Here is a 12,025-nt window from a genome sequence, read left to right on the forward strand (position 1 = left end):
GGATTCAGAGTTACAGATACTGATATGGTTAGAAATATGGAGACACCAGGCAAATATTTTTAGGAAGAACATACCTCTTCCTATTACCCTGAGTATGAAAAATAAAACCTGGCATTTTTATATATTCAGAGTAGGGAACAAAAATTAGCGGAAATTTGGTCCTGTCAAAAACTCCCAGGCTTAGAAAATGTCCCTGGGTTCAAATAGCCCATAACCTCTATTGATACTTCTCTTTTACAGGATCAATACACTAAAAATATGATCACGTTTTATGAGTGCAATAATTGTGTCACGGCTGGTGTGCCGATGATAACCTTTTTGGCAATTATACATGGAGTAGGTAGATGACATGGTTGGATCAATGTCTCCATGGAGGTTTTGAAAGGGCTGAATGTCCTGCAAGCAGATGAACAGAATCTCCCTTGCTCTGATCCCGCTTGCTCCTTGCTGCTCTCTCTTTTTGAAAAAATAAAAATTTTTATTGGTTTTAGAGAGGAAAGGAGAGAAAGAGAAAGATAGAATCATCAATGATGTGAGACAATCATTGATTGTCTGCCTACTGGGGATTGAGCTCACAACCTGGGCATGTGCCCTTGGCTGGAATTGAACCCGGGACCCTTCAGTTCACAGGTTGATGCTCTATTTCACCGAGCCAAACCAGCTAGGGCCTTACTGCTCCCTTCACTGTTCTCTCACAGAGGAAACCCTCACAGGCTGGCAAATTATATTCAAAATTATTGTTCCTTTCCATTATGTATGCACCCCCAAAGTCAGTTTGGCAATGAATAAGAACTCAGGCTCTAGCAGAGTAAGGCAGCTATGAATTTAAATTCTGACTCACACCCTTATTTAACTGTGTGTTATTGGTGACTTATTTAACCCTCCTAAGTCTCAGTTTCTCCTCTGAAAAATAAAGATAGCAACAGTCTTTAATAAGCAGTTTGGCAGTGAAGATTACTGTATATTTTTCCATGTATAAGATGCCTCCCGCTTTTCCGACCCCAAATTAATAAATCAATATATTAAATTTTGCTGGTTTTCTTCTTTTTTCCTCTTAAGGAGTTTTTCTTCTATTTTCTCCACAGTCTGATCAGATACTCAGAGAGAGGAGGACCAAATTGTCTCTCTGCAGCTCTATTTCCATGCTCTTTTGCATAGGCAGTTACATTCAGTTTGAAGTTTGCAGAGTAAGACAATCACTTACTGGTATTTGTCTTTTTGTTTTTTGACACCTTTATGGGCTCAGAACACTCTGGTCCTTGTTGCATTTGCACACTCCCCTCCAATTACGACATCAGCTGACTTCAGCAACAATAAAGCTGTGACTGAAGGAAGCATGTTGGACAAGGTATGGGCAGCTATGCACCCACGCAGCTGACTCCTGTGAATAAGATGCCCCTTCATTTTCAGTCTAAGGATTTTATAGAAAAAAATAGCATCTTATACATGGAAGAATATGGTAAATGTAATGAGGAGAAATTGCTTAGAGAAAACAAGTAATTCACTAAACGTTTGCTATTGCTATCATGACATTTTAGAGGTAAAAGATATGTGAGAGATCATCTTGGTCTTCCTCATTGTAGACATGAGGAGACCAAGCTCAGAAACATTAACTGGTTTGCCAAAAATTTCACAGCAAGTAAATATCTGAGTCAAGATGAGATTCAGTTCTCCTGATTCCTAAACTAGGAATTTATATACCAAACTCAAGCACAAACAATGCTGTTTTGGAACTTTAAGCTTGGTTCTTATTGTCTAAAGATAGCTATAAGCTAACTACCGTATTACAACTTCTTGTATGCCCCGTGTTCTTAGAGATTATATGGGAGTAGCTACATCTGAGAGCAGATTGCAAAGTGAGGATACTGCAGTCAGCTTTGTAAAAATTCCATGTTTTTCAGGACTGCTTCTAAATCTCTTCCTCAAGCCAAGGACTTCACAGCTTTTAAAAATATATATATTCTTTTTATTGATTTCAGAGAGAAGGAAGAGGGAAGTAATGAATAAGAACTCGGGCTCTAGTAGAGTAAGGCAGCTATGAATTTGAATTCTGTGATAGAAACATCAGTGATGAGAGAGAATCACAGATTGGCTGCCTTCTGCAGCCCACACTGGGGATTGAACCCACAACCCTGGCATGTGCCCTGAACAGGAATCTAACTGTGACCTCTAGGTTCACTGGTCGATGCTCAACCACTGAGCTACATTGGTAGGCTGCGGGAAACAAATCAGTTTAACTAAAAGAGATGTTGACAGGAAGCCAGGAAGGCTGGTCAACAACCTTAATTGCTCTAACCACTCACCCCTTAGTTGAGACATTGTTAGTTGAAGACGCCTCCACCTTGTTTGTCCCATGTAAGATTCTGTTATTTCCTGCCTAAAATGTTTTCCCCAAAGCCTCAATAAAAGGGATGGCAGGGCCAGAGCAGGAGTAGTTCTCCCACTAGAGTTAGACTACCGCCTAGCCCCCTATATAGTCAAATTGAATGTCTTCAAGTCTTTTCATTTGTGTGCGAACCTTCTCCAGAACTCCAACCCTGAATTGGAACCCTTTCCACTAGGGACATGAAAGGGATTTCTACAGTAGGCTCTACTGCTTCTTCTTTCTTTTTTTTTTTTTTTTTAATATTTTATTGATTTTTTACAGAGAGGAAGGGAGAGAGATAGAGAGCTAGAAACGTCGATTAGAGAGAAACATTGACCAGCTGCCTCTTGCACACCCGCCACTGGGGATGTGCCCGCAATCAATGCATATGTCCCTGACCGGAATCGAACCTGGGACTTTTCAGTCCGCAGACCGACGCTCTACCATTGAGCCAAACCGGTTTTGGCTCTACTGCTTCTTAAATATAGAAATGTAATTTAGTCATTGATATGGACTAATGTTTGTATCCTCTCAAAACTCATCCATTGGAAACCCTACCCCCAGATGTTATGGTACTAGAAGGTGGGGCCTTTGGGTGCAAGTTACAATTAGAGAAAGCCATGAGGATGGGGCACTCATGAATGGAATCAGTGCTCTTTTATAAGAGTCATTATAGAGCTTGCTTCTTCTCCCTCTCTCCTCTGAGTGAGGATACAAAGAGAAGTCAACGCTCTGCAAGCCATAGAGGGCTCCCCTGACTCTGCTGGCACCATGACTTCCAATTTCCAGCCTCCACAACTTAAAAGATTTCTGTGGTTCGTACTTTGTCAAAGCAGCATGAAATGACCGGGACAGTCCTGCAGCAGGTATCCCTTTTCAGGAATCTACACCTTTGGTTCCCTCCCCCAAAATCCTCTAGAAACCAAAGCATTCATCTTGCAAAAGTTCTTTTCTTTCTCAGATTTTTTTTCTTTTCACATAATGGATACCTTAAAAAATATGTTAAATTCACAAGCTTTTCTCATTTTATAGTTGATCTATTTCTGTACTCTTCAGAATGCCTAATTTTTCCTTCACTGTGGAAAACCCATCTTCTGTAGAAACCCAATTGCCTCTAACCACTGCAATACCCTGTTTCCCCGAAAATAAGACAGTGTCTTATATTAATTTTTTCTCCCAAAGTTGCGCTAGGTCTTATTTTCAGGGTATGTCTTACCTTTCCATGCGCTAGGTCTTATTTTAGGAGGATGTCTTATTTTCGGGGAAACATGGGTATAAACAGCTCGCCCTGGCAGAGGATTAACAGTGGAGCAGGATAGGGGAGTGGCTAAGTGCAAAGTGTAAGTAGGGTTGTACCACCGCTCCAGGCAGATCTTACCCCTCAGATTTCCCCCTTGTTGTAAGCAGAATAGAATCCCTGGTACCTGTTAGCAAAGATGAATTAGGTTGCTAAGCAGCTGACTTTAAAAGAGGGAAATTATCCTGGATTATCCAATGGAGCCAATATAATCACAGGGAATTTAAAAGCAGCTAAGAAGGAAAAAGAGTCAGAAAAAGAGATGGGAGCAGTGTCAGAGAAATGCTTTACTATTGGCTTTATTATTTTTCTTTCTTTTTAAATTTAATTTGTTGGGGTGACATTGATTAGTAAAAATATGTAGGTTTCAGGCGCACAGAAAGGAAACTGGGAAAGAGGGATGCTTGTGGCCTCTAAAATCTGGAAGAGGCAAGGAAACAGGTTAAAGAATGCAGCCCTGCTGAAACCGGTTTGGCTCAGTGGATAGACTCGTAGGGGTGTCGAACTCAATCAGAGAAGGGGCCAAAATCTAAAATCCAGCCTAAATCGCGGGCCGAATGGTTTACTGAACAGTCATAAACTGACAATGTCATAAACTGACAGCGGAGTGCAGTGATGACAGCGTGGTGCGGGCCACATTGCAAGGCCTGGCGGGCTGGATTTGGCCCGCGGGCCTGATAGAGCATCAGCCTGCGGACTGAAGGGCCTTGGGTTTGATTCCGGTCAAGGGCATATACCTTGGTTGTGGGCATATCCCCAGTAAGGGGTGTACAAGAGGCAGCTGATTGATGATTCTCTCTCATCGATGTTTCTAACTATCCCTCTCTCTTCCTCTCTATAAAAAATCAATAAAATATATTAAAAACAAAACAAAACAAACAAACCAAAAACCAAAAACCAAAAAAGAATGCAGCCCTGCTGGGCACAGGGGCACCCAAAAAAACAGCAAGATAATAAATTTGTGTCATTTAAGTCACACTATTTATGTTAACCTAATTAACATATATGCAATCATGTACTGCTACTTAAATTTGAGTATTTGCCAAGAAAACAGTTTATATCACAGAATTATGACTTAGTCGTCAGTAAGATGACTCAGCTAATAAAAACTTGTAGCAATAAGGTGATTACTAGCTGGGTACTGAGTCATAGCTCAAAATGTCTTTGCCCAAATTACTAAACCCACACCTTTGGGATTGCCAGATAAGGTCTGAAATGCACTGTTACACATAATTCAACGTGGCTGAGCTCATTAAATATGAGACTCAAGTGCAGGAATAAGATAGAAAAGAACAGGCTGATGCAATAAATGGATGTCCACTGTGTTCCAAGTACTAGGAGATTTATAAACATCATGTTTACTACTAAATTAAGTTGTTAAATTTCACAAGCACTAAGTTTTAAAGCCTGGATTCCAACCGAGGCACTCTGCTTCTGGAGCTTGTGTACTTATCCAATACCTCATCCTTCTCCATTGCACATCCTCTGATGTGGTGAGCTGTTTATAATGCAGTGGTCAGAAGGCAATTTGATTTTAACAGAAGGGGCCTTCCACAGTGAATGAAAAATAGGCATTCTGAAGAGTCCAGAAATAGATCAACTATAAAACGAGAGAAGCAAAAATCTTTTAAGTGTAAGGAAAATTTCATATCATAGTAATTAAAGATTCTTTCTACATTTTTTAGCTTGTGATAACAAGGAAATACAAGTAATGATTTGCTCAGGCAAATCATTTGATTATTCATGCCATTTACAAATTTCTGAAACTCTCCTTAAGATAAGCAATTATTTCATTTCACAGATCAGTAGCTTGATGCTAAATGACAATTGCTCGTAATGTGTGCATTATTTTTAAGTTTGGATGAGTGGGAACATCACATTATTGAACAGAAATGAAAACATCAAACATGGAAAATTCAAAAGTCATTAAATATTTCTTTTTTTCCAGCAATAAAGTGCTCTAGGTGAAGAGGAACTGGTCCTTGTTCATTACTGGAAAAATGAAGGCCATTCATATAAAAGTTATGGCTCTGATTTTAAAATCTTCATTTCTTATATCCAAATTACTTTTGAAATAAACAACAGCTCATCATTTCAATTCTAATGACCTATAGGAAACTCAATTATTGATATCATCTGAAAGTAAAGTAGCAAACTTATATAATAACAGGTAAGTAATGTTCATGGGAACACACTTTTTAATAATTAAAAAAAATTTAAAAACCTTGTCCTCATTAATAGAGGAATAGATGAATAAAATTAAAATATGATGTAGTCTTACTCTGAAATAGTGTAGTAATTAAAATGTTGAGCTACAGGAACATGTCTCCATATGGATAAATCGAAAAATATGAAATGTAAAAAAGTTAGAGAAAGGTTCATACAGTGACATATAACTTACGCAAATTAAAACAGGAAAAATAAAATTTTATTGTCTATGTGTATATATGAGAAAGGTCTTTGAAACACACCAAATTTACTAGGGTATTTGTCACAATGAAATGGAGGAAATCCAAGGGAAATGTTTTATTTATTTTTATTGAATAATAACTAGAGCAAATACAATAAAGTATTAAGCCAACTACTTAAATATTTTGGGCAAAATGTATTTGAAATAAATTATTCAGAAAATTATTTCAATTTATCATAATAACCAAATAATTCACTCTCCCCAAATTTAAGATAATCAGATAGTCTTACTAAAACGGAATTCAGTATAAACCTCTCTGAAGATTTCAAGATGACAAGACTATATTGGATGTTCTACAAATTTAATTCAGGAAATAAAACTAAGTTTTAAGCTCACGAGAGCTTGAAATTTCCAGTTTTATTTCACAAATTCTTATCTGCACTTAAGAAAGTGCAATTTTGTCTCCTGATAGAGACTCTCCCTCAGGAGTCAATTGTGGCACTTCACTGTGAGCTTCCTGGTGTAGGTTCATAAATCACCTGTGCCATGTGGAACCTAACAATTTTACAGCTGAACTATACAGACTTGGGTAGATGGAAGAAACAGAAAATACTTAAGCACAAAAAGATCCAGAATATGAAAACCCAATTACTAAAATCACATACTGGTAGCCATATTTAATTTGCTAGAAACTTAATCAGGAGCCAGCATGTTTTTAATGGCATCCCAGATAAAAATGGATGTTCAAAGACATCGAATCCAACCACTCTTCTGAAACACAGCAAGACAAGTTGAAAGCAAGTGTTGGGTCTTGAAGATCTCAGTAATCAAGGAAATGGGGAAATGGTTATTCCTCTCAATCGCTAGATTACTACTCCTCCCCACCTCCTAATCTGTTCTTCTTTCTGTAACATTAGTGATCTTTTTAAAGTACAAATCTGGTCAAGCCACTCCTTTGCTTAAAACTCTTCATTATGCTAAGTGAAATAAGCCAGCCAGAGAAAGACAACTACCATATGATTTCACTCATATGTGGAATCTAATGAACAAACTAACTACCAAGCAAAATAGAGACAGACTCATAGATAGAGAGCAGGCAGACAGCTCTGGTGTGTCCGTGGAGGAAGAGGGGTAGAGGGGAGGAGAGGGTATTGGGAGGGTGTGGAGGGATTGAGCAAATAAGAAAAAAGAGAAGTCATGGACCTGATCAACAGTATGGTGAATGCAAGGTGGAAGTGAAGGAGGGAATAGTGCGGATAAATAGTGATGGAAAAAACAAAAGAAATAAATAAGTAAAAAAAAAAAGTCACTTTGGAACAAAACAAAACAAAAAAACCTAAAACAACAACAACAATAAAAACCTACAAAAACTCTCCAATGTCTGCTGCTGCTCTAAGGGTTAGGTTGAAACCCTTTAAGTTGACTTACTCTCTTTCTCCTCATTTTAGTCCACTCCTTCTCGTACTTTAATATTCTAATCAGGGCTTCTTGACCTCCAATAGAATTATTTAACTAATTGTTTACTTGGGCACATTCAACATTAGTCCATGGTCTCCTTCTCAAGGGCAGAGATCAAACTTATGAGGTTCGTTATTATAACATTAGTGCCTACCGTAGTGCTTGGAATATAGTATTTGTTAAAATAAGAAAAGGAGGAAAGAACACAGGGAAGAGCAAGGAAAAGGGCTGAGGATAGACTACATGTAAAAATTGGTTCATAAATCATTAGGAAGAATTACATGATTTGGTACCAGTCAGATCAACTCTCCCTACATGGCATCTCAATGTGTCTATCTTTGTTTCCATTGTTGTTTTTAAGTTATAATCAAATTTTGTTACCTATATATTCAGATTTTCTGCTTGAGGTTTTGTTTTTTGTTTTTTGTTTCATTTTGTTTTTCTGTAGCCATGTTAATATCAAGTATCAATGATCACCTTGGCCGTGTGGTTCAGTTGGTTGGGCTTCGTCCCAAAGTTGCAGGTTTGATTCCCGATCAGGGCACATGCCCAGGTTGTGGGCTTGATCCCAGTAGGTGGGGAATGGAGGTGCAGGAGACAACTAATCCGTATTTCTCTCTCTCTCTTGCCCTTCCTCTCTTTAAAAAAAAAAATCAATACAAATATATATATTTTTTAAAAGGCAATGATCACTATATCTGCTTTACAGTTTTACAATAATTTCTAAGTTACCCAAATCATGGCACTATTTAAACAGCTTGCACACAAAGCCTAGCAGGAAATGAAAGTCTAACAGGGATGAGATAGTCATACTCCTTTGTTATTCTAGAGAAGTCCATCTTATTAATGCATTCACTCATTAGTTCAATAAATGTTTATAGAGTGCTTCGATGTGCTAAACGTTGGTAAATTCCGGTGTATAATGATGAGCCAAACAGACGTGGCCACTGCCCATATGGAACTTACTACGTAGTGGCTAAGATGACATCTACCAGGCACAAAATGAGGATGAATGCAGCTGTCAAAAAGTGCAGAATTATGAAATAGGACCTTTATGAGAAATAGAGTCTGAAGTTTTGCTCTTTACCCAGTATATAGTGCACTGGAGAGAGTCCTTGTTTCTATTCATATTCAAAAAAAAAAAAACAGACAAGCCACCTTCTCTATCATACTCCTTTAATTTTCATAAACATTGAGGAGCATTTTGAAAATATTAGAATTTCTAGTGTAATCTCCCCCTTTAACCTTAACCCTTAACCTTTGCTCTCATGTCTTTTAAGCAGGTGTACCTCAGAAGAACAGAGACGGTGGGAAATGACAAATGTATTTACCTCTCACTCAGGTGAAGTTTCCCGTGAACTCTCTCAGGATGCAAAGAAAAGTTGGTGTCACTGGGCAGATATACTGATATTATCTTGGATAATGACAGAACCAATGGTCTTACAAATGACAGGATGTGAGCCCAAGGCAGTGTCAAAGACCAGGGGAGGAAACCAGAACACTTACTGGTAAGTGGTGGGGCTGACATTGATGCGCCGAGGGTGACTTCCCGATTCGAATTTGCTTGCCAGAGTGACGTTATTTCCAAACAGGCAATATCGTGGCATTCTCACCCCAACAACTCCAGCCAGCACAGAGCCCGAATGAATGCCTATCCTCATCTAAAAAAGAAAAAGAAAAAGGACATATTATGTTTTCATTTGGTATGCAATTATTTTAATGAGAAGTACTGCTAATTGTGCATTCAGTTAAACAATGAACTCCTCAAAGGCCTTGGTTGTTATTATGAGCCCAATATCTGGATAAACATGGATGCTGTGAAATAAATGAATAAGTGGACTTATTAAAACCTATTTAATTTGCTACATAAATCCAGTTATGTTACAAGTTAAATCAGGTTTCATTGGTACATTAAATGCTCTTTACATGAAAAATGTATTATTCTCCTTCCAGTTATTTATTCTCACATAAAACCCTATTTCCCCTTCATAGCCTTAAACATGATTATAAATTAAATATTTATATTTATATTTATTCTATTTCAATGTTGGATTTTTCCTGTGAGAGAAGAATCCATATGTATTGCCTTATTGCTGAATATTCAACACCTAGTTCTGTACCAAGAGCAAAGTAGACACTTAATAGTAAGTGGTGAAAGTTGAATAAATTGCCTAAATTCCCCAACATTGTATTAAAATGGGGTTATAGAGCATTCAACTCTGGTGTCTGTCAATAAGAGTCGACTGAAACCCTAAAGAGTAAAATAAGTGTTATATATTTTATTCTCTGAGAAAATATTAGTCTGGTCCACACCTTGAAGGAGCCCTCAATATACACTTAAATAAGTTTCAGTATTGAAGTTGTATTCTCATGATCTACCCCAAATAGCCAAAGCTAACGGCGACCAAATAGGGGAGTGTGAGTAACTCTGGGAAATGAGGAGATCTGATCCCTAGTTGTCCACGAGGTAGGCAGTGTCAGCGTTTCCATACCACGTGTGCGATTGCTGCTGTAGCTGTGAGGATAAAATGCTACTCTCAGACTCACCCTGCTCATCAGACTGGAGACTTCTGCAAGTATGAATTCATAATAAGACAGGTTAAAACCAATGTGAGCTAGCTGAGGTCCTAATAACCACATAATCTACTCTTTAAAAAATGATTCTAAAATGTATTTAGAAATTCAATATATTAGGAGGAACCAAGATATACTTAAGAAGAATAAGTTGAAGTATTTGCCCTATGAGATACCAAGTATTTGTATAAACATCTAATTAGTACACAGATATTTATAATATTGATGCATAGAGACATAGACTAGTAAATAAATTGCCCCCCCCCAAACTCCAATGCATATATTTGTGATTGATATATGGCACAGTTGGCATTTCAAATTAGTGAGAAAAACATGACATTTCCATTAGGACAGTGCTCGGCAAACTGCAGCTCACAGACTGCTGTTTGCCGCTCTGTTAACTAATGAGTTTACCAACCACTGGACTAGACTAAATGTTACCGTGTAGTTGAAAAGTTTGAGGATTAGGCAATTGTGGCATATTGTGTGCAAAGAGGTAAAGGGTAGTATATTAGGATATTCTGTCGCAACTGTGTCTTCATGCAGAAAAATAACCTGAATACAATAAAGATCTTAATGTAAAAGGTACAATGCAACAGCTTTAAAAACAACTATTCAATTACTGTATAAAATAAGTGCTGTATATTACATTCTCTGAGAATCTGATAAATATTAGTCTGGCCCATGCCTTGAAGGAGCCCTCACAGTGCAGTTAAGAAACACTTAATTTGAGGGTTTTTCAAGTTGATCTACACCAAAATAACCAAATCTGCAGTATCAGTTAAAACCTAAAATATAGACACCTAAAACTACAGGCTTTTCTTAGTCACTTAGTAACTTCATTATTGAAAACTTATTTAAGGTGAATGGTCCAGATTGCCAGGCAGCTAGCTCTGTTCCCCTTGGTCAGTCAGGCAGCAAGTTCTTATCACTGTGTTCCTCTTCATATCTTATCATATATAGGGTGTCCCCTCAAAATGTATACACAATTTTAATCGGATAACTCAATTTTCACTCCTTTTCAGGTTTAAGTGACTTGAAATAATGTGTGAAGCCAGACTAAAATTTATCCTAAAGTACCACTAGATTTTGTTTATATGGGGACACATAAAAGATAAAGTTTATGGTACAAAACTGGCAATAAATGATGAATTAGGGCCACAATAATATCAAAGGAAATGATTCTTGATGTTTGTGATTCTATAGCTTTGAATTATCAGAGGTGCCTGGACAGAATGGTCATCAGTTTAAAACAGGCATTGATAAAAAAAATAATTATTCGTTTTTGTAGATTCTTTCAAATTTTGAAAATGAGCCATGTTAATCATCCATGTGTATACATTTTGGGGGAACTTTCCAGTTTGTTTTTTAGAAAACTTGAAACTGGGTCAGGAGCATCCTCATGCTCCAACTCATGATGTGATAAGATAGACAACAGAAGTCCAGGGTGTGGGTATTGAAGTTAGCTTTTAAGGTAATCTTCATTCTTTTGTTTAGATCCATATTTCTATCTAATATAATTTTCCTTCTGCCTAAAAGACTTCCTCAAACTTTTTTTTTTTTTACCTGTAAGTCTACAAGTCTACTTTAATGAATTCTTTCAGTTTTTATATGTTTGAAAAAATTTTTATTTTGCTTGCCCGGCCCAGGCTTGGGCTCCTCCCCAGCTGCCTACTGCTTAGCACACTACTCCATCCCTCGAGGGATGTCAGACTGCTGGTTTTGCCCAATCCCTGCAGGCCTGTGAGAGGGCACAGGCCAGGCTGAGGGATCCCACCAGTGCACGAATCCATGCACTGGACCTCTAGTTTGTTTATAAAAATCCACTTAAAAGTGTTTTCTGAGAAAAAAAAATTTAAATTATTTTGAAAAGTTACAAAACTAAAAGAAACTTCAAATATACACCAAATAAATTGTATAT

The 12,025-nt window shown here is 37.6% G+C and overlaps 1 protein-coding gene across 1 annotated transcript in view; it reads right to left on the bottom strand.

Moving 5' to 3' along the window:
• GUCY1A2 (guanylate cyclase 1 soluble subunit alpha 2) overlaps positions 1–12,025 on the bottom strand; it is a 261,179-nt gene that overhangs the window by 24,066 nt on the left and 225,088 nt on the right. The window contains exon 7 of the mRNA XM_084895150.1: positions 9,037–9,191. Coding sequence (XP_084751276.1) covers positions 9,037–9,191 — 155 coding nt within the window. The remainder of the gene's footprint in view (positions 1–9,036; positions 9,192–12,025) is intronic.

The sequence above is a fragment of the Pipistrellus hanaki genome, assembly GCF_964339955.1.
Source record: "Pipistrellus hanaki genome assembly, chromosome: 9".
Lineage (NCBI taxonomy): Eukaryota > Metazoa > Chordata > Mammalia > Chiroptera > Vespertilionidae > Pipistrellus > Pipistrellus hanaki.